This window comes from Egretta garzetta, unplaced genomic scaffold (genome assembly GCF_000687185.1).
Source record: "Egretta garzetta isolate BGI_Z169 unplaced genomic scaffold, ASM68718v1 scaffold260, whole genome shotgun sequence".
NCBI lineage: Eukaryota > Metazoa > Chordata > Aves > Pelecaniformes > Ardeidae > Egretta > Egretta garzetta.
In genome coordinates, this window is record NW_009258662.1 from 623,903 (window position 1) to 649,803 (window position 25,901).

Sequence of the window (25,901 nt, forward strand, 5' to 3'; positions counted from 1 at the left end):
AGGCCTACTAGGATCCTAGTTAGGTACTTACTGTGTTCACCATTTTGTCGAATGCTTCTTGAGAAACGAAATAGTAATCAAGTCTGTTTTCTTCACCAAAGTAAGCTGCCCTGGTGGTGTGACAGGGACTGGAAGATATATGGTATAATAAAGAAATAACCTGTTTTCAATCATAGAAGTAGCAATGGAATAGGAGCAGGGGAAAGGGAGACTACTACAAATCATTTTATTTTTAAGAAGAGAAGAAATATGAGAAATCTAAAGAGGTGCAAATCATACCACTAATGCCGCATATTTGAAAGATTAACCCATAAATACAAAAAAAAAGTTTAAATGTAACATTACATTTTGGCTATAAATCCCCCCCGACCCAGGATAGCCTGAACTGAAGCTGTCACAGCACGCTGTAATAGAGAAATGATGAAACAATTTTTTTCCAGTTATGTCAGCTTGTGGATGATATAAAGTAGGATCCTAAATATGGAAAAGGAGACTAGGAGTTAGGCTGAACTGCGAGGTTAAGAAAGAGATATAGAGACCAACCTTTAAATAGACTCCTAATAGTAAGGGGAGAAACAATCCTGAAACCAGGGAGATAAGTGGGATACAAGGCAGGAAAAGTAACTGCCTGCCACCACTTAAGGACATAGGATAAACCTCGGATACGTGAGCTTACTACCAGGATGAAACACTAAAAAAAATATATAAATAAACCCAAACAAACCCCCAAACCCCCAGCTAAGTCAACGCATGTAGCAATTTCCGACTAAAATATGAAGTGGCTTGTGTTCTATCTTAGGAAATTATATTTTGCTTCTTGTTTCTGCTTTGGATTTGGTTTTAATTTTTACATCGCAGGATAACAGAAACAAAAGCGTGATGTGGAGCTTTGGCATCGACTCCCACCGATGACATTTTAACTCTTTGACTTCTGCTGGATTGTGCTGGAAAGTATGGCAAAAAATATACCACCTGGCAGTATAGCACCTACCAGGCCATTTCTGCTCATTTATCCAAGGTAGCGCAGTTATAAACCATTAAGAAGTTCAGTCTATAATGCAGAGTTTGACAGATCTTAACTATCGCGGCATTAGAGGGTGCCACTTTTTTTATTAGCAAGCTGTGGCAAATGAAAACAGTGTGCCACACGTGGACTCTGTACAATTTCCCTTCAAAGGCCTGATTTTCTTTAAGATATTATGAACGCATCCAGCTTTAAAGGCCATTCCTGAGCACTAGCCAGATGGTTTGAGGGTCCAATTTCACTTTATTTTTTGAAACACTTCTAAACATTACAACCCTTTTTAATTGCAAGGCCATGTTTACATTCAAACTGCCAAGGTATCTTGCATGAAATACATTTTTAATGAGTGGAATGTTTGAAATTTAAAAGTGTAAGCCATAAAATTGCTTAAATCTCCACTGAATAATTAAAATACAACTTTGCTTTATGGTTGCAATTTTCTGCTCTGTTAAGATTCTGTCTCTCTCCCTTTTTTTTTTTTCCCCTCACACATAAAACTTTTAGGAAATAAAATACACAGTATAAAAACAATGCTTTTAAAAAACACATAGTGCTTGGAAAATTTCAGCTGGTATTCAATTAGTCTGTAATTTCCAAACTAGTCTTTCAAAACATCGTAGTTGCTTTAAAGAAAGGCAAAAAGTCATTTTTCGAGTGGTATAACCATGGCAGATCTTTTCTTCAAATGTCCTTTCAACTTGCCAGTTTAACAATCTAAGCTAGCAAGTGGCTACAATCTGAGCACGGAGCAGACCTGTAGGCTCCTTCACCGAGCTGTATTACGCTAGAGAAGAAGGGTACTACCAGACATCACATCGCCATGTAGACCATGGTCCTGTGATGCTAAGAACTGGGGAATCTCTCTCATGTAGGTGCCCATGGTCCCTTTCTTTCAACTCACCACTTCGGCACCTAAGAGCGCACAAATATAGACCCAGGTCCTGTTGCGGCAAACACTAAATGTGTGAAATGATGGCCAAAGTCTGGTTAAAAATGAATGGATAAATTCATGTAATAAAAAAGATTGAGAAAATAGAAGAGAGACAATATAACAGGAATACAGACCAGTGCTGGATAGCGTGTGCTATAGGAGCTATGGAAGGTAGGTACTGCCAGGAATGGAACGGGTAGACAAGAGGAACAGCTTACACCACCTATTTTTAGGCAACAGGTAATGGTGATCTAATGTAGCCAGACTTCCTATCTACTGTGCGCTTAAAATAGGTGGATACCTCAGGGAAACGATTCACAAAGGCTGAGTCTCCCTTGGAAAGAGTTCGTTTCTCTCCATGAAGTAGGCAGGGAGCCCAAGGCGCTAAGGATCATAATTCAGGCCTTTCAGATCGGGAGAAGTAGTCCTCCCAGCAGGTGGTGAAGTCTGAAAGGTGCCATTTGCTTTGATAATACTACTCACAGGATAATAAACTGGTCCAGCAATCGCACTTCTTTGCTTTCCTAGCTTCTGGGTGCAGTCTGCACACGCATGCTAATGTGTTTATATGCAGGTACATTACAAAAATTAAGAGAAATGCATACGTATCTAAACAGATGCTTAGGTTGAGGGGCATTTGTGAGCATAGATAGAACAGATCAATAAAAGGAGCATTAAATGGCACATTTTGTTTGTTTGTTTGCTGTTCACCTTTGAAAAGAACATGATAATTTAAATAGCTTTTCTTTTAAGGAAGTATTTGATGACTTCAGGCAATCAAGCCCTGGGAAGAGATAAAATGCACAGCAATGAACATTTATTGGTTGTCTTTAACTTTTAACTTCTTTAAAAAAAAAAAAAAAAAAAACCAAACCAGCAGCAATTCTAGCCTTGATCACTTGGTGTCCTTTTAAACTTACGGAGCAAACTTACCCGTATCTGAAGAAATTGTTGAGCTGTCTGCAGATCTTATGAGTAAGTTCTCTCTTACCACAGGCTAGAGGGCCAACTAATACCAGCATGGGGTAGGGAGCATCAAGAGTAGGTAAAGTGCTACAAGAAAGGAAAATAAGGAGCCATTACATTACCTACAAATGAAGTCTTCAGCAACTTCGTATAAAGCTTCTGCAGAGACTTTATCATCATTTCAACTATTCTCATCTGTCTATCACGCTATTCACATTGTTCACAGTGTAGACAAAAATCAGGAGAAGCGTGTGCTCAGTTTGATATGCTCGAAACTTAAAAATAGCACAAAATACTGCATTAAAGACCCCTGGGTCTCTTTTGCAAAAGGAATAATGTTACGTCTACTATAATCTTTTCCGATTTATAACCTTTTCTAAAGCTCCCTCTGCAGTTACGGCGTTGCTGGGATTTGTTTAAGAGTTTTCCAAGTCTATTGCAGAGATGGTAATACTTTAACGATCAGGATAATAAGCCTAGCATGAACCTGGACTCAGTCCTACAAACCTTTACACACTCTTGCATGTAATCTTGCTGACTTCCATGGCCTTGCCAGATGAAGGTGGAAATTTGTAAAGAACTCTTCAATTCAACACAATGAAAACCACTAAGATCCTTAAGCTCCACTGAACACAAATAACACTACAAGAAAAGAACCCAAAGTGCTGCAAAAATACAAAGCCCTCCATTGTCTCCACACTGAGCAGATGGTTAGATCCTCAGATTTCCACTTCCAGCTGTAAATACCAGAATGAATAGCACTTCTGTACTTTTGAGTGTCCAGCAATTTATTTAGACAGCTAAAAATGGAATGCAATTTTGGACACTCAGTTTTAAATCTCAGCTAGATCTTAAGACTACACTGCTTGATAATATGTCAGAAATAGTTGAAATAATTTCAAACCCACTTATTTTTAAATACTAAATGGCTTGGACTAAATTTAAATTTTCAAGTGGAAGAAAAGCACTGATGTGCGTTAAGCTTAAAGCAGGTGAACACAAATTCTTGAAAATAGAGTACGTTTCTTTAACCTTTTCTCTAACAAGTAACTAACTCTAAAAGAAGTAGAATCATAGAATCATTGAGTGTTTTGGGTTGGAAGGGACCCCTAGAGGTCACCCAGCCAAACCCCCCTGCAGGGAGCAGGGACACCTTGAACCACATCAGGTTGCTCAGAGCCCCGTCCAACCTGGCCTGGAATGTTTCCAGGGATGGGGCCTCCACCCCCTCTCTGGGCAACCCATTCAATGTAATGATAACCATCCAAACACAAGCACGGAGGAAAAAGATTTCAAAGTAATGGCTTTACTCCTATTTTAGGTTCAGCAAAGCAGCTCTATTTTCTACCAGATTGTATGTATATAACGGGACTTGATGCTTCAGAAGCACTAAGATAATAATGCAATTCAGTCTCCCACTTCTCTTAGAGGGTACTATTCTCACAGAAGAAATATCAGATGCACCTAATTAAGAGACTGCCTCGAGTCTGTACATACATGTTGTTGCTAAACTGTGAAATGAACCCAGATCCTGGTTCAGTGTTCCATCCTCTAGACTTTTTTAAAGCAAGACTGTAGCAGAACCCTTGGGAAATTTAAGGTTTTTTTACTTACCGTGCTGATTGGTGACCTTTACAAAACGTTAGACAACATTAGCACAATAAGCGTATTAGCACAATACATTAAAAATACTGGAGAAGGTAAAAACACATTTTCAAAATCCTCATCTGAATCTGTTAGGTTGTGACATTCTGTTCAATTTAAGAAATATCTTCCTCCTCTCTTGATTATTTGAGCTGTTCTGACTGCCTTTCCCTTTTCTGACATTTGTGGTAAGGAAAAGACCAGTTTAAGACAACGTGGTCCCAGGAGGTATTAGTGACAGTTGTGGATACTACAAGTGCATTATTATAACTGAACCATTTAAAAGCTAGAGATTCAAAATTTATCAAGACATGACAGAAAGGTTCTTATTCTTGCTCAAGGCCATGCCCTTCGTGAATAACGGTGTCAAGGCAGGTCTGTGAAGGCAGAACCCTTACCTTCAACATAGTTTTAATATATTCCTTCTCCATGCACACAACCTGTTACACGCTTGCAAATTGCAGAACTCCTCAGTAATCTTTTCTTTTCAAGGCAGCGTTATATCCAGTAATGATACAATACACCATTACTTGACATGATTATACTTGGAATTCAAATTCCCTTAAATAAATTTCCATTGCTCAAATTCCTCATCTCCTCAAATTCCTTGGATTTATTATTTCATCAGAAGAACATGAGAACATTTCCGTGACACTGTCTTCCATTACATCACCACTTGCTAGTTCTCAGAAGATAAACTAAAAGTTTGGGGTTTCCTACTTCTTGTAAAGAGTTCTTGGCTCATTTAATGTTCATCCTTCAACTTTCTTTGTCTTTGGCAAGTACAGTAATACACTGCTGAGCAAGATTAATAGATTTCAAGGCCAGAAGGGACTACTGTGATCATCTACTCAGGCTCCTCTCATCACACTGGCAACAGGATTTCCCCGATTTCTTGTTTCAAGCCTGCTACCTGAGGTTCCGTTAGAGCATATTTTAATTAAAAACGTTCCAGTTGTGGAGAATTCTTGGTACCCTTGGTAAATTGTTCCAATGGTTAATTACCTTCATTGTTAAAAATAATCATGCTCTATTTCTTCTCTGGATGAATTTATCCTCAATAGCCGGATACCAAGTCTCATCATGTACTTGCCCAATAGACTGAAGAGCCCTCTGCTATTAAATTTCTGCTCCCCATGTAGCAGTTATAACTATGATCAAGCTACCTTTTTAAATGTCACATGCATTTATAGTAGGGGGAAAATACACACAATATTGTTCAGTAGTGTGTTACCATGTAATTAAAGATAGAATCACAAGGCACACAGAGAGAGGGAATGGCATAAGAAACTTAATGTTTTCTGACTGCAAAGCATGCAACAATGTAACTTTTGTATTTGCTTTCAGGTTTTAATAGAGATATTACTAAAATAGAATTAATTCCAATCTCATCTAAAAACATAGATGCAAATGAACCAAACCAATCTGGTATTTTATAGTGCAGAAGACTGTAACGCATCATCATTAGGAAGATTTCATTAATGACTGTGTTGTGTGCTTTCCAGCTGAGCATGGGCAAACATTCAAAGCATCGTTAACAATTTTGGTCACCACCATAAATGCTGGTCTGCATGTTTATATGTTTGTGTATACAATACCTCTGACAGAAGACAGGATTGTTTCTTTCCAGCAATGAAGACACACATATACAATCCAATAAACAAATATTTAAATACAGCCTATGTCTGCATTGGAAGAAATCCCTGCCTCTAGGTAAAACTATTGTGCTTTTTTTTTTTTTTTTTTTTTTTTTAAATCTCCAACCCTGCAAAACAGTAAATAAATCTTCAGGGCTTTTTTTAATAGGCTGTTAAGTATTCTCAGAGCTGTCATCACCACTGGGATGGTTCCTGTCTTTCATTGGCAATCCCAGAAAACAGAAGACTTGCCATAAAGATATTCTAAAAATATCATTTTCTGAGTTCCTAAATCTTGGCTCTTAAATCAGGTTACTCATTGCAAATTAAGATGTCCAACATGGTGCTAAAACAGATCGTGGGGCACAAAACTTGATCCCAGTGCCCACGGTAGCCAATATAATAATAAATGACATATATTTAATATATTTCATAGTATTCCAGAGTATGTCAAAGCATTTTCCAAGCATTTATCAAGTGAATATTGTAACACATCTGAAGACCATCAAAGTATGGGCTATTTCCATTTTCTAGATGAGAAATGAGACTGAGAGAAGCCACCTGGCATGGCAATGGCAACGTTGGGAAAAGGGTATTGACTTACCCCTCCCTTCTGTGCTTTAATTAGTGGTCAGCATCATCTCCTCCGAAAGGCAGAAGTAGAATCATAGATTGTTTTGGGTTGGAAGGGACCTTGAGAGGTTATATAGCCCAACCCCCCTGCAGGGAGCAGGGACACCTTGAACCACATCAGGTTGCTCACAGCCCTGTCCAACCTGGCCTGGGATGTTCCCAGGGATGGGGCCTCCACTACCTCTCTGGGAAACCTGTGCCAGTGCCTCACCACCCTCATTGGAAAGAATTTCTTCCTTAGATCCGGTCTAAACCTACCCTGGTTTGGTTTAAAACCATCCCCCCTTGTCCTGTCATAGCTGGCCCTACTAAAAAGCTTGTCCCCCCCTTTCCTCTGGGCCCCCTTCAAGCCCTGACCGGCCGCACTCAGCTCTGCCCGCAGCCTTCTCTTCTCTTTGCCGGCTCATGTCCAGATGGACATCCCTAAGTACAAACTTGAAAATTTCACCTTATGAATATAAAATGTGCTCCAAAGCCATGAAATAAAGCTATTTTGCTCACAATGGGATGCCAATTGTGTGAAGAGAAGGAGTAAGCAGAAGAGGAAGAAGGTATGTTTTACAGCTCTCTTCTCCCCCTAGAGATTTTTAAATCGCCTTTGGGTATTGATAGAAATTTTGCGTCTTTCATTTATGGTGAAAATGGCCATCTGTTTCAACAGATTGTTTAAAAGAAACGGAGCTGTGGACAATCTGTCTCAGACTTTAGAGGTGAATGACTAACTTCATTTCATAATCAATTCCAACCAAATCAGATTTGCCTAATTTCCAGACTGCTACCAGAATACTATGGAACGTCTACTTCTTCATGGCATTAATTTAGAGGTGGGAGTGGGACAGAAAAATGTCCAACTATGACAACATATTCTGCTTTACTTGAGTGCCACCCTCAGGAGCTGATGTGAAGTGGAGGTAAGCTTACCTGTCAAAGATCCTCTGGGGCTGCAGCACGCTATACATAACATGAGTCATATGGTCTTTAGCAGCAACAACTTCTGGAGGAGGATCATATTTATTCACAGCAGCAACCTGTTTCCACAGTTTAGGGGGCAAAAGAAAGAAGAGCAGTGATGTAATTGATTCCAGCTGCAATATGCTTCGCAGATCACTATGAATAATGATGGCTTCATATTTATGAGGGTCAGACTTTGTAGTTGGGTTGTCTGTGAGCATTCCACTACATAAATCTTTTCAGGGCATTTAACACAATTTGATAAATGGATGGAAGGCAGCCAGACATAGCTCGCTATCTTTAATATATTCACCCTTTTACTGGAAAGAAAACAGTATGCCACATAAGACACAAAGTAATTTTGCTTAGGTTTTAATTATCCATTAATTTGCATCCTCTCACTGCTGGTGGAAGATGCCAAACTAAAATCCTTAGGGACTGAAGCCATTCATTTATTCGTCAGAAGAGGAACAGAATGGGCATTAACAAAGTAAGCAAACTGCACTTTTTTCCTGACAATGCATTTTTGTCTTTCCTGGGAGGAAGAACACTCAAACTCCAAGGATTCCCTCCATCCATTCTGTTGAAAGCTCTGTTGAGGGTACTGACACTAATGAGTTGTATATTTTTTTTGTATTGTTAATACTACTCACTCAGAAATAGGTTAAGAAGTACTGAGTCATTTCATGTAAACCATGGAAGATCAACTAGCCTACGCTGGTGCAAAATACTGCCATAAGCTCCAAGGCCATGCCTGTGTTAGCAAGTAGTATGGTGCAAGAGGAGTGGATCTTTACAGCAAAACATTCAGTACCCAGGACCCAATGTCCAAGCAATGGGGAGTAGGGGGAAGGAGCTCATTTCGTTCTAGCTCTAGTTTAGTCCTTGGGTCCAAATTAGTGGCTAGGAGCACATTAGGAGCATCTGGTGCACACCATCTGGTTTAAGGTTAGTCCAAAAGAAGTCCGGTTCATGTGTTGCAAGACTATTGCACAATGAGAATCGAGCATGGCAAGTTGAGTAACTGGGAGTTTCACTTCAAAACTCCACTTCTGAGCTCAACAACAACATTTCTGTATATCCATTTTGTGCACTCATGAGACAGAAGAGCTGCTGCCTCCAAACTGAGATTGACAGGAGAGGTTATGAAGCTAGAATAGATGTCCTAAAATAACCGGAGGAGAGGATTTTTTGATATAACTTTAATCATCCAAAAGTTAAATGCTAGTCTAAACCAGTCATCCAGGCTTTTACAGCCATAAAGAAGGAAAAAATTATTTAATATATTCAAAATTTTATTGGAAGGAAAACAGATTGCCACATAAAACAAAGAGTAAGATCAACATCTCGGGTGGGTGGGGTAAATTACACGCTGGTACCATCCCTTCTCGGTGTTCACGATAGAGAGAGCCTGGCATTAAACAGGAACCCCAATATTTATGCGGCTAAAGTTAGGAGTGATGATTTTCTTGTAAGGATCATTTTTAAAGGGTAATTCCCTGAAATCCAATGCCAGTTGGCAGTTGTTAATCCTAACAGTTCTAGCATGGCTTGGGCCCAAATACTACATGCAGCAACCAAATTACAGTAAAAGCAGCACAAGAGGGAAAGGTTTCTATTACAACAGGCAGTTACTGTAAGCAGTCTGAGCAGGTTTTTTTGGGGAGAGGATTTTACAGTGAAACCTATATGGAGTAGAATGCGAAACAAGTCTCATTGTAACTTTCAGAGTTCACTTTTACGGTACCTGACACTAAAAAAAACCCAACAACGGTATTTTAGAAGTAGCAGAGTGGTTACCACTTCAGAGTATTTAATGAACATAGTTGCCTGTTTAGATTCACTAGCCAAGTAACAATGGTTGCTAAGTAAATTTTTTCACCTGACGAAGCTTTTAGGTAAGCTTTGTATTTTTACATACGCCAACTGCTCCAGAAATTCTGCAGATATATATCTGGATTGAAAAGCAAGTCTTTGAATTTGTAGCCTATCTTGAGGGCTGAAACCTGGGAGATTTGTCGCACCCAAATGACTACAAAGCTACATTTCCATGCACAATTTTTTATATTTTTTAGTTAGAAAAATTCCATAGTGATATGATGCTTACATACCTTTTCTTCCACTGAAATCTTCTTGCGATCCAGTTCTGTTAGTTGGAGCAACATGAAAATCACCAAGAGCCAATAATCTGTTTGCTCCTAAAGGACAAAGTTTCCACTTTGACATAAAGTACTTCACTTCATCAATCTAATATTTCATTTCGATCGGTTGAAATTATATCGGCCTTGATACATTGCAACACAAAAAGCTTTTTCCCCTGAAGGATGTCAATACACTGTACAAATTGACACCCCCCAGCTTAGCTTCTGCAACAAAAGCTAACAGTTGTTCAAAAGTCTGCAATACATTGTTCAAAAGATCAATATGGGAATTTAAAAATCACCACCATACCCACTAGAACACCAGGAAAGACTGTTGGAGAACCAAAAGAATAACCTATGCTGGGATTACGGAATAAACTATGGTTAATACTTCCAACCTTAGTAGTACTGTAGGAACTTTAAAAGAGAATTGGCATTATAAATTCATCATCATATAAGCTTTTAAGTCTGAGATAATAAAAAAGAATAATTAAAAATCAAATTTAAAAGCTGACACTGACAAGTTCATGAAGCTTCTTAGTTCTAAAACCAGTAAGGTCCTGTTAAAACAACTGAAATTCAGACAGCTGTCTTAAGATGACTGTTGTGTTGCATGTATAAGTTACTAAAACAGTAATTGAAAGGAGTAGGATCAGATTTTGCTTCAGGGAAGGACATCTAAACAGAAAAAGGCTTTCAGATTATGGAGGACCAGGGGCAGCCTATTTCGGGTATTTTTTCATGATGTGCCACGACAGACCATTCTCATGAAAGCCAATACAAAACTGACAATTACAGAAAGGAGAAGTTAAACCCTTAGAATTTTCTTCTCTCTGACATTGGAAATCACTGTAAAATTCAAACATAATTTAGAAATCACAAAACTCAGGACAGAATCATCTTTGATCACTCAGGACAAATTACAAATGCAGAGTCAGTCAGAATTTCTGATATTTTGCAATTGTCATTGTTGTTGATAGAACGGATGTTTAATTCATTAATTGAGAAATATTATGGGAGCCAGAAATGAGAACTGAATACATCCTAAAGAAGAAAAGATACAGATTCCAGAGACACGTGATTTTAGAAGGGGTACTATTAAGTTCCTTTGAGCTTTTCCCAGGAACAATCAGATTACAGACAAAACAAACAAAAAGGGGATCTTTTCCCAAACCAAAACTCATGGCATAGAGGGAGTACAAATGCATAAATGGATTCACAAATGGAATCAATAGAATTCATGGATTTACTTTGCGGATATTAAACATGAAGATTCATATGCAGCTTTGGTTCAGACAAAGTTCCCAGACAAAGGTGGGTAACCATGCCAAGGGAAACCATCACTCATCGTTTCTTGTACTCGTTCCCTGAAATGACGTGGCCATTCTCAGAGATAGAAATTGGGGCTAAATGGATTCTGGTATCATCCAAATCAGCAGTTCTAGGTTCTTATTTCTGGCTTCCTCTTTAGTTCTTTCTTACCTGGACAGGATTTTTTAAAAGATTTATAACTCTGAGGAGAGGCAGACCTTCAATACATTCAAATTCACGCAGCTCAGCAATCTAATTAGTGAAAGAAACAGAGCATAAATCAGCAGCAAGAGAATCCATGATAACTGGGGGGAAAAAAAAGTATTTTAATCCCTGCTCTTAAAATCTGGACATAAAAAAAAGTCATTATACTCACAAAATGGGTATACATGTTAACTGCATTCAACAAGGCACTTCCAGTTACAAAAGGGAGACAACGTGGATGTTAGGTGGAGAAGCAGTATAATACAGACAGCAATTTCAAACCACCTGCATTTTCCCAGTTCTTTCAAATGTCAAGCCCTAACACATTTAGCTTTTATGTGGCTGATGGGCTTAAGTGAGGCAATTCTGCAGTTATATTTGTGCTTCAGTTGACTAGCAAAAAAAAAAATCCCCCTAAGAAGAGTTTCTTTTCACTGGAGCTCAAGTTCATCCTACCTAACTTGCAGCACTTTGACTGAAAAGCATCAGCATAGTTGTCCTTGGCTGTCTGTGTCCAGAGGGTGATGCATTCCACTTAAGGTCTCATCGATCCACAAAGGAAACCTGGGTTGGCTGCACTCAGGCACATTAGATAAGCATTAGAAGTTACATGGGATTAATCAAAATTTGTGTGCCCAAAGCAAAGTCACACTAGAGGCACTCGTGCTAGACCCTGAGCGAACAGTTGTAAAGCTCTCAATTAAAACAAAATGGGTCAAGTGGAATTCACGTTGCCTCATTTTTGCCATCTGTTAAGTTAGCCCAAGTCAGTCGCTTAACCTGACTTTATAATCAGTGGAAAGAGGCTGTTCCAGAGGTCATCTGGTCCACGGTAGGCTGGGATGAATTGTCTTGTGAGGATACCAGGTTTTCCTCCACTGGTGAAAGACTGAACATAGAAGACTTCAGAGTCTATCCCTAACTTATACTCAGCTTATGTAAAGTGCCTAAAAACATAAACCTCAACCATCGCTTATCCAATATGCATTTTGAGATAACAAGAAGCCCACCGCGGAACAGTTTTGACCAAGTTAAATGTCATTTGGGTGGATTTCCTAAGTAAGTCATAGAACGCCAACCATCAACATTTGAAAATGACTGAATATGTATATGAGAAACATGGTTTGCAGATAAACCTATCGTGCCCGTTCTTGAAAAATCAGTCATTGAAGATCATTCTGGGTGGTAGTGAGCTAAAGTAACTCAGATCTTTCTGTGTTAATTAATTAAAATTCTCTTTAAATTATTCTTCAGAAGGAAATGTTCAAAAAATGGTGTCTCATTAAACAGTTTCAATAACATCATTAAAAGAGGCAAATTTTGATGAGGTAAAATTAATAGCTTTTGCGTGCTGTAAAGAACAGTGGAAACTATATGAGGCAATGGAAATTGTGTTATTAATGCTAATAGCAACCATACTATTAGTTTCCTGTCTGGTGCAATTGATGTACCTTTAAATGTCAACCTGAACACAGTGTGAGAGAAAGAATTCATAGTGTCTTGAATTAAATCCTGTAAGTGTATCTTGCAAGTGGGGAAAAATGACAGAAAGTGTTCAAATCCTGGTTTATATTTTTATTTCTTATTTTCTTAATTATGTTTTTTTCACACGCAGATCTGACTTTGATGTCAAAATGATTCATGAATTGATGGTCTTTTCAGTTAAGGACCCTGGAAGCTCAATATCAAAAGTATTATGTATATATGGCTTGAGTTTCAAAATTCAAATACAAATGAGTTGGACTGTATCATTGCACTTCCAGTGAAGATTCTGCTGCATAACAAAAGCCACTTCATAATAGCGTACATGCAGTTCTGCCTTACAGAAAGTTTCCAGCTGAGAGCTCAGAAGAATCTGTGGTCAGAAAATTGGGCTGAGAGATATTAGCAAACCCTCCTGAGGCCTGGCAGTAGAAAAGCTGTGATGTAAGTAAAGATCCTCAAGAATAATCAAGCTGAAAAAGCTGCATACTCATCCCCACCTTATCCACTCAAGGGAGCACTGTTAGTTCTTCATGTACGTGAGCACTAAATACTACAGAAGTGATACCTACATAAAGATAAACCCATCTAGAGATATTAAATAAGGCCTGAAGAGTACACTATCAATCAACATATGAAACAGCATTGGAGTGAAATACCAAAGGAATAAACGTCGTCTTTTCTAATATTCATTTCTTGCGGTATTATAAGATTTTTTTGATTAAGCCTTAAAGGGATTGGATTTTAGAAAAAAACCTCCAAAATTATGTATTTTTAGAAAAGGCTGAGATCAATATTAAGTATGCTACCTGGTTATCCTCTAGGTTGATCACCTCTAGTAGATCATGTTGCTCCAAGCCTTCTAAACTAGTTATTTTATTTTTAGATAGGTCCAGCTTCTGTAGAGTTTTCACGCTGTCCAACCCAGTTATCTTCTCAATCTGGTTAGAGCTCTAAGAAGGAAAGAAAGCGTATAAAGTGTTGATAAAGTTCTACAGATGGAAAACAACATTCCTGAGGAAGAACAGAGTTCACTTTATTACTGAGAATCTTATTAAAAATAGGCCTCTTACGCATTAGCCCCATCTTCATCTTGAGATGACATATTACAGCTTTCCATGCTGCTCATGGAAAAAAGAATCAACTGTCTTCTGATTAACTTATCTTCAACTCACCTTGAATAGCAGCAAGAGACAACAGCAATAAAAAGAGCTCTAGTGTTCTTTTAAAGCCGATACTGGCTAAAGGATACTCTTGTCACTATCCAACTCAAAATTTAGAAAATAAATATGCATGTAAAATTATAGAATATATATACATAAATACATAGAATTTCCCTCTGTAATCATGGTTATATTTACACTTATGATTACAGAATAAATAATGAAAATATTGTGGTAGAACAATACAGTTCTGTCTTCTTTGGACTACAGGCAGTCTATAAAAAGATCTCTAGGATACACAAGTTCATCTTAATGCATACTAAGTGAAGGCAGACGTTATTTACTGTCAGTGACAGCATGCACAGAAAAGTTTAAGAAAAACTAAAACACCAAACCACTGCCTTACTGTAACTTCATCTAGACTCTAACACAAGAAACGACCCAAGCTTTTGAGAACTCATAACCCGCTATCATTGTTTTACATTCCTTCCAAACAAGGCACAAGATAAAAGACCTACATTTATCACTGGACACCAGGTGGCTTCATTTCTCAGGGCCTCACCAATCATATACTCGGTTCTGCTACAAATTCCAAATAGGTATAACATGCTAGGCTCTGTACTCATCTTTGCCCCAGTGGCCACACATACCCAGATGGCCTCTCGACATGATTCTTTCTGTATAACCTTGCAAGTTATATTTTTCCATCAGCATCACCTTGTGCTGAAAGCTTAGAAGCCTCATATTCTATTAATAAATATTTAGGAACTATTGAAATAAATAGGCCAGCTGACTCTAATGTTAATCCAGTTGTCTGTCCTTGACATTTTTCCTGACTTTTAAATGTTTAATTAGGTTATTAATAGCATGGAGGCTCCCTCTTCCTGTTCTTTGTTAGACCTCAGTTTAATAGGATACAGCTCAGAGCTCTAGTTGCAAAATGCTATGCAAGAGGTGCACATAAAATTCTGTGAACAAAAGCGATTTGTGTAGAGATCCTTTTTTTGCAAAGCATAAAATTCCTAAGAGTCCAGTTCATTAGAGCAGCACTTCTTATTTTTTGCAAACATAAGCAGAATGAAGGCTTTTTGGTATAGCTAGGCAGTATTTACAGTTTTTGAAGCCTTTCTTACAAACTTCAGACCTTACCACTCTTTCAACCTAAAAAGCTCAAGGGAAAATGGAAAAGAAAGCTGAATCAATAGGAGGAGAGGGGATGACTGCTCCCATGAAAAAAGAACCGCATTGTATTCTAATTAGTAAAAGAAAACGCTACGCTAAAATCTCCGTTTAAATAATTTCCACATGACTATCTACTTTGCTAATTAAAAAAGACAAGCAGTTGTATAAATAATCATATCAGCGTGTAAGAACCAAAACTGAAGAACATGTTCGTATTAATAAGGCTTAGCTGTTAACACAACCTCCAAAACATTTTACAGAGCCGATAACCATTACTAACAGAATTATTATTAGGCCTTTTAACAGATGAGGAACTCGGTGCGCACAATGCTTGAGCGACTTGCTGTAGTTCTCCCTGAAGAAAGCATTTCGAGAAAAGATCTGCCTGTCAGCTTAGGCCGCCGTACTGCTATAGTTCATTTCAGAACTTCTAGACACGATTTTGCCAACCTGAGTTAATCTTATCGACTAAAAATGAGACAAAAGACAAAATTCAGTTTTATTGCCGCTAAGGGCATAACTGGAAGCTACTGAAGGCATTATATATACATGAAATATATTAAAAATACTTTACTGAACACTGCTTGAATATATTATTCAAAACACACTACTGTCCACTTTTAAACGTGAATATCTTTCCTGAATATTGAAGCAGTAATAAGTACAAAAGCCAATCAGGCCTTGATGGGTACAGACCTTAGTTACTCATTTCTATATCAATTACTACAGAACAGAAGAAAAATCTTTAAAATTTTAAAAGGATTGGAAAAGAATATTTCTATTCTTGATACGGGATTCATTCGCTTTACCTAAAATATTCATGTAGGTGCTTAAAACTAATGTAGCAAATATGAGCATACTTCTACGTATAGTTTTTTGGTACTAATTTAAAAAATCCCATTACATATTTTTAAAATTATTATTAAAAAGTAAAACCTATTAAGAAGTAGCCTGTTGTATTTTATACCAACTGAATTGCATTACAAACAGTTTTTGCTTGTGTTTCTGCTCAACTTCCATATTGATGGCTCTTCCTATTAAGTATCTTGAGATTATTGAGAAAAAGGTGTTGGTATTATTAAGGACATTTTACAAACATGGAACTGAAGAACACTGAGATAATTGCCTTCCCAAGGCCTGTAAAAGAGCAAGATGCCTGCAAACAAGTGTAGGCGTTGAGAGATAGAGGTCTATATTTGGGCTAGTTACCCTTGGTTATCTTCATAACCAATAGAGAGAAACAGGCACTTGCAAGGCTGGTTGCAGCTTTGTCTTAATGTAGATGTTGGCAGCTTGGATCAGAATAATGAAATATTTTAAGTGTCCATTTCTCTCCACTGAATTTTGAGGCAGCAGAGAACAACTAGCTCACGTGCAGTTGTCTACGCTGCAGAAATCTGAAGCCAAGTGAGACAAATCCCACTAAAGCATCTAGAAATATAACCTAGAAATGCTGTATTTAAACAAATATATCCTAGATGGAAACAAATAAATTCCTATATTTAAACAAATGTATTCCTAGATGGAAAGCTGGCAATACAAAGCTTCCAATCTCATTACAAGATCCTTAAAAAATTAAGCAAAGATCCTTTAATAATATATGAGAGTTGCATACAAAGTTTGACTTGTTTTCTAAAATGAATGCAGGCTTCTCAGTCCTCGCGTCTCCCTCTCCTGTCCTAGCTCACTGCTATCAGGAACACAACTTTATGAGGCAATGTACTTTAAAAAAAAATAAAAAAATCTTCATTATTTGTATTGTGGGACTTGCACGGTACATAACTTCTTACACGTCACCAGAGCAACAACAAAACCTACCCAGAGCAAATGCAAAATATCTTTGGAGAAATTCAAACGCCAGCTGGAGAAGGCCCTGAGCAACCTCCACTGAAGATGGCTCTGCTTTGAGCAGGAAGCTGCATCAGAGGACCTTCACAGCTCCCTTCTAACCTCTATCATTCTATGATCCTGTATTAATAAAAAAATGTGTCCAGTATTACACATCTCTCTGAAAATTTGTTATACGATTACATTTGCATTTATTAAGGCATTCAGGTATTGATAATAGACAGACAGGAAAACAACTAGAATTACTTCTTTCTTACCAGATTGAGTATTCTGATAGGTAAATTCTCAAGGCCACTGATTGCAACGAGTCTGTTGTGTGACAAACTAAGATGAGTCAGACTGTGACACTTCTCCAGTCCTCTTATCTCCTCTATGTTGTTAACTATGCAGAGGTTTTTGCGTTTAAGGAAAATAACTGAACACAAAACCTTAGCAATAATTCAGTAGCTAAATTAGCCAATGGAGCTGAATTTTATGGTAAGGGGAACTGGACATCAAATGCTTCATGCTAAGTAGCTTGAAATCCCAGCTGCTCATACCCACCCCTTTCTGAAGCTTAGAATCATAGAATCATAGAATGTTTTGGGTTGGAAGGGACCCCTAGAGGTCACCCAGTCCAACCCCCCTGCAGGAGCAGGGACACCTTGAACCACATCAGGTTGCTCACAGCCCCATCCAACCTGGCCTGGAATGTTTCCAGGGATGGGGCCTCCACCACCTCTCTGGGCAACCTGTTCCAGTGTTTCACCACCCTCATTGTAAAGAACTTCTTCCTTATATCTAGTCTAAACCTACCCTGGTTTAGTTTAAAACCATTACCCCTTGTCTTGTCACTGCTGGCCCTACTAAAAAGATTTTCCCCATCTTTTCTATAGGCCCCCTTTAGGTACTGAAAGGCCGCAATCAGGTCTCCCCGCAGCCTCCTCTTCTCCAGGCTGAACAAGCCCAACTCCCTCAGCCTGTCCTCATAGGAGAGGTGCTCCAGCCCCCGGATCATTGCCTCCTTGTTTGACTAACAAAGCTCTTTGGGGGGCTGTGGGATAAGTGACACTCATCCAGCTACAAATATCCTCCCCTCCTTTTTAGAGGAGCTTTTAACTCAGATAATTTCCGTGACCTGGTTTACAGTGCAGCCCTTCAAGCTGGCGTAACCAGGCTGATGGCAAATCAAGTAGTGGAAATGGGGGAACGGGAGCGTGGGGAAGGAATGACTTTGCCAGCATCTTGCAAAACTACCCTGTAAATCTCTGGTCTTCTCAGCAGATGCATATGCACAGGCTAAAACATAGGGGTCTTGATGCCTTTGACTTCAGCTGGGCACCAGTCAGGTTAGGTCAGCTGTAGAACACAGGCACAAGGCTAAGTCATCAGAGGAAGGTGTGATCTTTTTACGTTTACAGAGCACTTAACATGACCTTGACCTCCAAGCATTATACACAAATTATTCAAGCAATAACAGATGATCATAGAATCATTTGGTTGGAAAAGAGACCTTTAAGATCATCGAGTCCAACCGTACCTGTCCACTACTAAACCATGTCCCTAAGCACCGTGTCCACCCGCCTTTTAGATCCCTCCAGAGATGGGGACTCGACCCCTTCCCTGGGCAGCTCCTTCCAGTGCCTGACAACTCTGAAGAATTTTTTCCTAATGTCCAATCTAAACCTCCCCTGGCACAACTTGAGGCCATTTCCTCTTCTCCTATGACTTGTTACCTGGGAGAAGAGATCAACGCCCACCTCGCTACAACCTCCTTTCAGGTAGATGATAGTAATGTATGGGGCTATTTCACTCGAAATTATATGTCTTCTATACCGGTTATCTGTAGTGAAAGTGGAATGTGCATTTTACATTAACATTAAACTCAAAAGCAGCAGTGAAAGTAGTTAGGATTCCTCTCAGCAAACTTCAGCATTAATATAACTACCCAGACTCCTTAAACAAAGCTTATTGTCAAAGGAAACGTGCTATCTCAGATTGCTCTCTTACAATGGGATGAACTGCAGAGGTACCTGACTCTGTATCTCTCCACTGTACCGAAATCAGGTAACTCTGATCCAGGCATCTAATTATTTGGTGACCGAAGTTAGGCAAGAAGAATTGCACTCGTATTGTAAGTATCCAAGCTGGAACAATTACATAAAAATGCAAGAAATGTAACTGAAAAAAAATTAGCCACAACATGCAGGACACAGAGAAATGCCTTTAGGCAATCACAGAAGAAAACATTTTTAATTGACTTGAGAGAAAGAATTCTACCTGCAAAGAGGAGCAAGTGAGTTTTTATTCACATTTCTAGTCTTACCAGGCAGTGAACAAATTATCAAGATTTTATTCTCTCAGTCTGAATGATATCGCAACCAAACAAAATGTAAATTTAGCCAGGGATAATAGAATATTCTTTAATAACTGTGACCTAACTCCATTTTTTCCTAGCTGCATTCCTACATAGGGACTTAATTGTACGCTACCTAAGTTCTACACTCACAGGCCTAGCTGGGGAAGGAGAGGACAAGAAATGAGCTAGTAAGCACAGATTTATCTTTTTGTAGGCCCTCACACTAGGCTGTGTCTGTCATTGTAGAAAAGAAACCAAAAGCATCCATAGGCACTGATATTTGACAGATATTCATGGATTTGCATGTGAAATGGGACTGCTTTCTTTCAGCTGAGGAAGAAAAGTTTTGGCAAGGAAAAAATACTGTTTAAGCCATAAGCATCAATATGAGGCAGCAAATTGCTGAGCACTAAAAACTAATACAATCAGTTTTAGTCTTTTAATGACTCACTATAATGCTTTGTCAGATATTATTGCCCAAGCTGTCTCCCTTTCTGGTTTAGGCAGTTTCCTCCTTGAAAACTCACTTGCAAACCTGTCAGGTGTGCTTGGGTGTGCACCCGTCAGAAAAAAAGTTACAATGACCTTACCATCTGCATCATAAATCACTTAAATATGGCAAGAAATGCTTAGCTACTGTCAACAAGAAATGCATGCCAAACATTTCTGCTCCTGCATGATATTTAAGATAGTATTTTCATTTACAAGTACAAAGAACAGCTTGTTTTGTCTGCCATGTCTTCGGCGAGGTATGCTTGACATGGGTTAGGAACAGCACCACTTTGCTATTCTAAATTCTGCACTTCTAAATTCTGCTCTCATTTTCTTCTATTTCAGAGGGTCCCGTTGCAACTGTATGCATGAAACAGTTATTCCTCCCCATTTCAATGGCATTTTCATTGACAAATGAAGAAATTGAAGACAGCACGCTGCTGCATTGAAACCAAATGAAAAAAATACCGATTCAGATCCACAATACAAATCTCTGATCTTTTTTCCTTTTCATTTTGCTGTATGGTTTTTGCTCGGCGACGGAAAATTAGAATTGCAAAGGGAAAGTGTCTCAATGCCATTTTCTGACAAGAATCATGTCACCTGCACACCTTGTAAAGCATGTGAATAACGTAACCTGGACGCCCTGCAAATGCTTTATCTGCTCCGACATGAAAAAAGGCATTGTATTAATATCGTTTGGTAACGGGCTACTTCGAGGACAAGAGATGGAGAAAAAACTGCAACAGCCTGCTGTCTTCTTTTCAGAGAGCAGAAAATCAAGATGCAATTTATGAGGCAAAGAGGAAAGGTTCACGAGCCCTCAGGAAGCAATTGTAAGTAAGGCAGCATGTCAACATGAAGCTCCAGAAGACCTTGCAGAAAAGCATAGTAGAATCTTTAGGGAGACTCAGAGCACTGTGGGCAGCTTTGGAGAAGTCAGCAATGAAGAAACTTAACCCGCAGGTTCACATTTATCTGATTTCTGGCAGAACAGCGTTTCCAATCCCACAATCTGGGTAGCACAGCGTGAGTGTGGAAGGTGGAAGGAAAAACACCTTCACTCTGTGTACTTCCCTCAGCACATTCCAGGAAGTTTTTTCTCACTTAAAGATTCTCTTCATTGTCATTAACTGGCCTCGTCCTCCACAGAGCCTCTACAGTCCCTGCATAATTAGCTATGTCGAAGATTAAACAACACGCACCTTTTTCGTTTAAGGGAGCTTAGTGTTCCAAGCTGAATTCCTATTAACCTTCCTTATATAAAAATACTGGGATTATTTATTACCTCTGCCATGCAAAGACAGTGTGACATGTCACTTTTCCAGTTTTACGTGATGCAAAGTGGAGGGCTTTTTGTGTTCCTCTAGCAGGCTAATACCTTACATGTATACACAAACACCTTCAACACCAGGCATGCTTAAGTAAATTAAGATCAGCTTCACCACTGGAATTACAGTGTTTAATCTTGCTTCTAAAGACAAAACTGACACGAAGGAAAAATACAATGAAAACAGTTATCTATTTGTAGCAAACCAGCTGTTCAGAAAGCAAACAAGCAACTTTTCTCCCATTCCAGTTTCCATAAAGGATACAATCCAGCAAGAGTTTAGTAAGTGACTGGTATGCTGACAAATCTTGCATTTTAGGTATTTGATTGTATGAGAAATCTACTTCCTAAAGAAAAAAAGGAGACAAGAAGTTACTTTTTTTTCTTCAGCACTTACAGTTGTCTTGTGAAAGTAAACGGCTGCTACATCAAACTTGCGATCAAGGGTGTGGAAGAAATAAGAAGATCATTATTATTAATATTGGGACATAAACAGAAAAGGTCTTTTTTATGACACAGAGAATTCACATTTTGGGCACTTTCAAAATTATACTTTCTTCCAACAACCTTATCAATGGTCCTGCAATTATGCATACATATTAAAAAAACTAACAGAGAAGACAGAGGAATACATAAAGGTCATATTTCAAAACAACCTCCTGCTTTTTATAACCCAAAGTGGGCAACAAGAAAACAGTGGCAAAGGGAAGATGAGCACACAGCTACACTTTGGTATGTGTTTCGCAGTGATGACTGGCACCAGCCAGTTTGAAAGGCAGGAAGGATCCCACTAAAGGTCTGATGAATTCAGCAAGCAAAGAAAAAGTTCTGGCTGTATTTACCTCTGGCTAAAACAGTTAGCTGTACAATACACCTTCCCATGGCATGCCAGGGTTCAGAGTGTGAAAGAAAATGAAAGACGAATGTGCAGTGTAAAATACCCAAACATTTGGAAAAGGTATTAAAATGTCAAATGAGGTAAGAAAGAAGAATAAGGAAGGCATAAAAATTTGCTTTCGCACATGTCCAAATACAAGGTCTAAATTAGATTTAGAAAACCATTTTGAATTTAAACCTATAAAACGTATTTTTTGCAACTTACCTTGAGATTTTTAGGTGGTTTAAAACCAAAATATGTGGTCAATTCATTGTTGGAAGCTTTCAGTTCTAGTAAGTGAGGCATGTGACTGATACAAGAAAGATCTGGTAACAAAACAAAATGTCAAATCCTGTACACAAATGCATAGGTAAATGTAGAGATCATCATGTCAAAACGTGATAATTATGTCCAACAGCAATCAAGAATCAATTTCTAGTTACACATTCAGGAAGTGATGCTTGAAAAGCAGAAATCAGATCTATTAACACCTTCTCCTAGAAAAAAAGATGGTTTCGAAACCACGAAGAATAAATATTCAAATTCTCCATTAAATTTCCCTTATGTCAACTGATTTGTCTATGAGCCAGAATATAGTTTTATATTCAAGCTACCTCTAGAATGACAGAGAGAATACCTCTGTCCTAAGTTATTAATTAGTGGAGAGAAGTATTTAGGCCACTACTGAAGACTAAATGACTAGTTGCCATGGAAAAGTCCCTGCTCTGTTCCAACCTACCCTTCACAGACAAACTGTTAGTAAAGTGAGCAAGAAGTGCTGCCTAACAAAAGTGCCGCTATTATTGGACTCCAGCACTTCAAGTGAAATGAACTTGAAAAAAAATAATGCAACAGGCTGCCATCACAGCTTATTCCTTTTGCTGTTAAATTAAAAAATGAGTTGGGGAGTACAAGGGAGAGCGAAGGAATAGAAGATGATGGAGTTCACCCCAGTCTCCACTTGTTACCTTCTAAATCTGGGATATAATTTTTTACATTTTGTCACCATTTTGACAAAGGAAAGCCCAAGGCTGGCAAAACTGTCCCAGACATAACTTTAAATATTATGACATCTGCACATGTAAAACCTCAACCTTAATCTTGTATTGACATGCTTGCTTGCATTTTATCTTTGGATAATAAACTGGACAGTAATCTCCATGTTCCCACTGATAAGCATATGCTGGTGCAGCTGTCTGAACGGTCCATACATCATTCTCAAGAAGATCTAGCTGTTGCCTCAGTCTGTAGAGCTGGAGTAGTTATGCCATTAAAATGTAGACGAGGCTTTGTGATATTAAAGCTACATGGTACAGTGCATTTCTCATCTTAAATGATTTCACAACCCAAGAATTTACTAGTGTATTTACTACATACCATTAATTTTATTATATGAAAGTTCCAGCTTCTGTAGGTGAATGTATCTGGAGAGAATGTTAATGTCACTTAACTCACGACCCTGGAAAAATAAAGCAAAGAGACTTTAATAACTAGCTGTATGACCTTAGCCGCTCTCCCGAGAGATACACGGTAGTAAGGAGATGTTGAAGAGGTGCCCCAAGGTCCCTCCAGCTGGATGTGTCAGAATAAGATGACATACACAGAAAGTGATATTAGACCTGCAGACCAGCCACGAATGGAGAAAATGTCAAAAAAAGACTTTAAAACACAACCAGGAGCTAGGAAAAATGCCAGAGAAACAAGGCTGCATATAAAAGGGAGCAGCAGCAACTGATCTTTGAAAAGCCACACCACTTCAGGGACAATGAACGCAGCATTCTCAGGTGTTTAGCATGTTCCTCTATTTTTTCTCCAGCTGGCTGAAGCAGGAAGATACATTTTCACACCCAAAGAATGGGTAAGGAAAAATCTTACTGCTGTTGCTACTAAGTGAAAAAAACAATACAGATATGGCACTTGTCAGCAGGAGCCGTGGCGTGTCTTGTCAAAAGTCCCATGTACATGAAACAGCACTGACAGGTAGAGACAAAAATCTGCCTCTTGAAATTTTTTTACTAGACCAACTATTTGCTGTTAAAAAGAGGAAACCTTTGAGCAGAGAAGCACTTGACAATGATGTTCTTTGCCTGTACTTACTGAAAGCGACAGATTAAGATAAACGTATTCGACACCAGGGGCTGAGCGCCCCAGCTTGTGGAGGCCCTCAGCCACAGTATCTTCATCCAACACTCCATCAAACTGACCCTGTAAAATACCAGAAAGGGGGGGCAGGGAGAGCAATGGATTAAGGGGAGATTTATGAAACGAAATTCCACACTCAGTAGAATCTGGGAGCTGCTTGGGATGCAACTGGGAACAGGGTTTAATAGAAGTCCTCAATCAAACACTGCTAACAGTGCTCCATCACCCTACTAAGGCACTACACATTAGGAAAAATGATGACTACAGCCCTCAAAACAGATAAATGGAAACTTGTCACGTACTAGCTCTATACATTTAAAAAGGTTCAACATTGTTTTGTTGGGATTTTTTTTTTTTTTTTTACCTTGTGGTTTAAAGACACAGCTCTAAACAGGACCTGTTTCCAGAGAGGTTGAGCCATGAAACTCACATTGATTACGGATGTTAACATCTCAGCAAATCAGCACTAACACAATCCCAGTGTTGTACCCCACTATGCGCATTATTGGAGGCCCTTTAGATTTGTTCAGCATGAGCAGCTAGCGCTACTCTTGCAGAGAACAATCTTTGCCAAAGAGGGTACTTGACAGATGGCACAAATGAACCACTGCATAGGTTTAATGAGAAAATAAGCCAATGGTTTGTGAAATTCCTCTGAGCTTGGAGAAGCCACACAACAACTGCTAATCTAGGGACCAAGATAAATAAGGTTTCAAATGGTAATCCCCTAAATTATAGCACCTACACGTTATAGGAATGGAGACTACAGTGCATTTCCACTAGGTAAAAATATGAGGTGATAATGCTGTGGCAGTGGACACTTTAAAGCCCAGCAGAGCAAGGAGAAAAAAATCAATTGGGTCCAGGGGCTTATAGAATCTCAGGCATATAAACAGGAAAAGGGTTTCATTTGGCAATCCATATGCCAGCTTATCCTAAGTCTTTATACAGCAAGGAGAGAGAGGGGCAATCCAGAACTATCCTGGACACCATGGGGATGGAAGGGACCCTAAAAAAGGCAGAAATGAGAGGTGAGGGGAAACAGACCCTACCAGCCTTTCCCCTCTTTGGGGGAATGAGAAATCACTACCTGGTGTCCCCACTGACTCCCCTTTCTTTCCCACGCAACTACACTGAGGAGGGAAAGGGCTCTTCCTTCATGAGCACACCCCTCCCTAAGTAGCTGGGGGGCACTGAGCTGAACCTCTGCGTGCTGTGACTCCTCTTCCTCTTCTTCATCCTCCTCTTGCTTGTCCTCTTGGTGATGCAGGCTGAGCTGTGGCTGCTGCAGGTTGGGCCTGTCCTGGGGCAGCTCCCCAGGGATCCCCTGGGAGAGGTGTTGCAGAGGCCCCAGAGAAGGGGGAAGCAGCTCACCGACACCGCCCTCTCCCCCCTTCTCCTCGCCCTCCGCCATGAGCTGTAATAAGGAGCGAGGACGCGGAGGGAGCGCTTCGAGTGCACAGCCCCGTCACCCCTCCGGACAGGACGCCGCCATCTTGTTTCTCTCCTGTTGTCATGGAGACGGGAGAAGGGCCACGCCCCCTGCGGGGAAGGGGATTCGCGCCAGCCCGACAGCCAGCCAATAGCAAAGCGGCGGGGGGGGGG

The 25,901-nt window shown here is 39.3% G+C and overlaps 1 protein-coding gene across 1 annotated transcript in view; it reads right to left on the reverse strand.

Moving 5' to 3' along the window:
• LRGUK (leucine rich repeats and guanylate kinase domain containing) overlaps positions 1-25,781 on the reverse strand; it is a 57,733-nt gene extending 31,952 nt beyond the window's left edge. Inside the window, exons 1-12 of the mRNA XM_035903888.1 lie at positions 25,501-25,781; positions 24,252-24,359; positions 23,532-23,613; positions 22,380-22,480; positions 21,543-21,624; positions 17,375-17,499; positions 13,734-13,877; positions 11,410-11,490; positions 9,898-9,984; positions 7,757-7,863; positions 2,889-3,008; positions 32-128 (exon numbers count right to left, since the gene is read on the reverse strand). Of these exons, the coding sequence (XP_035759781.1) occupies positions 32-128; positions 2,889-3,008; positions 7,757-7,863; positions 9,898-9,984; positions 11,410-11,490; positions 13,734-13,877; positions 17,375-17,499; positions 21,543-21,624; positions 22,380-22,480; positions 23,532-23,613; positions 24,252-24,359; positions 25,501-25,710 (1,344 nt within the window). The 5' untranslated portion in view covers positions 25,711-25,781. The remainder of the gene's footprint in view (positions 1-31; positions 129-2,888; positions 3,009-7,756; positions 7,864-9,897; positions 9,985-11,409; positions 11,491-13,733; positions 13,878-17,374; positions 17,500-21,542; positions 21,625-22,379; positions 22,481-23,531; positions 23,614-24,251; positions 24,360-25,500) is intronic.
• Positions 25,782-25,901: the final 120 nt, after the last annotated feature.